Genomic DNA, 2,256 nt, shown 5'->3' on the forward strand with positions numbered 1-2,256 from the left:
TTCTTGGCATAACAGTGGTATCAGCACAAACAGAACTTTGTTGAGAATAACTTTGTTGGCTTGAATTTCCCTGACTTGTAAGTTGAGAAGTGCTCCCGCTCCCATACTATGTCACCACAAAATAAAATATATTATTATAATATATATAAACTTTAAGCAATTTACAAATGTGAATATGAAGTATTACTTACTCTTGCACACACAACTTTGTTATGACCAGTTTTCTTGCATAAGGAACATGTCATCTTTACTCATTTTCTTGAAAGTTTCCCCCATTTTTTTGGCTTATCCTTACTCTTTCTTCTCTTCGTGCCAGGTCTGCCTGGCATTTTTCTTGGTTTTGGAGGCTCTATTGATGGATTTGTAGTTTCAGGCCATATCCTCATATTGGAAATAGGTTGGATGAAATGGTTGTAAGCCTTGAGAAATATTTCCTTCTTATACCAGTGCTCTACATGTTGATCAGGATCTTGATTCAAGTAATAATAAGCACAGATAATATAAGGGCAAGGAATACCTCTCAACATCCACAACCTACAGTCACAATGCTTCTTCTTCAAGTCAACAACAAATGAATATTCCCCCTCACTAATCTCAAAACCATTCAACCCATTCCATTGGACATTACAGATATTTGAATACTCCTTGTTTCTTTCTAGTATTGCCCTTGCCATAGGTGCAATGTCTGATATCCATGTTTCAGCAAATTTGAACATGTTTATATGGTTGTTCATCATTTTATGCCTAATAGCCTCTAACATGGTAATAATTGATTTATGTCTAGCAGCTAAGATCCAGGAATTGAAAGTCTCACACATGTTATTTTCTACAACATCACACTTGGAGTGAGTTTGGAAAAAAGGCCTAGATCAATTTCTAGGATCATAATGTAGCAAGTTCTCTGTTATTTCCTTCTTACCTAGCTTGGACATTACATGAACTTCTTCTCCAAACTTGACTTCAAAGGAGGCCTTTGAGCATATCCAAAACTGTTTCCTTCTTTTTTCTCTTTTCTAGTTCGCATGCCAGCTACTCCATATATGTCTAGCACACATTCTTTTCTCAGCATTTGATAATAACTCTAACAAGACAGGAATAAGTCCCTAACAAAAAATATGTACAGAATAAGTAATTGAAATAGTAAAGATCAAATTAAAACTAAAATATAAGAAACTGTGTTATCAATACCTTTTGCATATCTGACATTACAGTCAAACCTTCACAAGTTCCCAAGTTTAGATCAGCAATTAAATATATTATAAATCAGCTCCAACTATGTTTTGTTTCTATATCCACAACTGCCCAGACAATGGGATACATTTGATTGTTCTCATTCTTTCCAACAACAACTAATAGCTCACCCTTAGATAAAACAACCATCAAATCCAATTATATTCCTACAATTCTCCAACCATCCTTGCTTAAATGCATGAAAGCACACATAAAAATACATAAAAATGTTCTTTCCTGGTTCAGTTTTCTTATCAATTTTTACCCAACAAGAGCTTCTAGGATTGGTTTGTTTGATCATATCTGCATAGTCACATAATCTGGCAAATTTCACATTTTAATCACCCATGTCTTCTTTCACAATCCTCTGTTTAGCCTTGTAACAAAGAGTCTTACCAACATAGAGACCCAATGTCTTTCTAACCAAATCTTGAATTTCCCAAATTCTTATGTATGGTTGAGATACAATTCTGTCCTTAAACTTTCTAGCAATTAACTTTGAATTACACAACTTGTTCATGTTTAATAGAATACACTTGTGAACAAGATGATAGTTCTTCACAATGAAATCACCCGAGTCCATGTCAATGAAAGCATATAACAACCACTTACGGTTAACATTTTTGCACTCACCCTCACTCTATGTTTTTCATTAGGTCTTAACTTTATCTGCCTCATGTACTCTACAGCATAATCTGCCACTGCTTTCCTGAACTGATTTGCACCCTCAAAGACCATTCCAAGCTCAAATATTGAAACTTCACAATCTTTATCATACCTAACTTTTTTGCTTCTCCTTCTAGCAGGTATATCTACTCCCCTAACAACATCCACATCTAGTTGTTCATTACTCCAACAGTCAGAGCTATCAATATAATCCTCATCTCCACCTAATTTTCCTGCATATTTGTTAGTTTTATTTTTCCTAATATCCTCAAAGCCTCTATCTATACCACCAGCCTCTCCAACTGGTATTTCTTCAAATTCAGTAGCCTTTTTTCTCTGTTTTTTATTTCTTCTTTCTTG

The 2,256-nt window shown here is 34.7% G+C and overlaps 1 protein-coding gene across 1 annotated transcript; it reads right to left on the reverse strand.

The window, feature by feature from the left end:
• Positions 1-251: 251 nt before the first annotated feature.
• Positions 252-818, reverse strand: LOC125815101 (uncharacterized). Its single transcript, XM_049494488.1, has one exon. The coding sequence runs from the start codon at positions 816-818 to the stop codon at positions 252-254; it is 567 nt and encodes a 188-aa protein (XP_049350445.1).
• Between the last annotated feature and the right edge of the window lie 1,438 nt (positions 819-2,256).

This window comes from Solanum verrucosum, unplaced genomic scaffold (genome assembly GCF_900185275.1).
Source record: "Solanum verrucosum unplaced genomic scaffold, falcon-dt-bn FXZP01000261.1, whole genome shotgun sequence".
Taxonomy (NCBI): domain Eukaryota; kingdom Viridiplantae; phylum Streptophyta; class Magnoliopsida; order Solanales; family Solanaceae; genus Solanum; species Solanum verrucosum.

Excerpts from the sequence above, each read along its gene's own strand:
- LOC125815101 (XM_049494488.1), bottom strand. The coding sequence starts at position 818 with ATGTGTGAGACTTTCAATTCCTGGATCTTAGCTGCTAGACATAAATCA.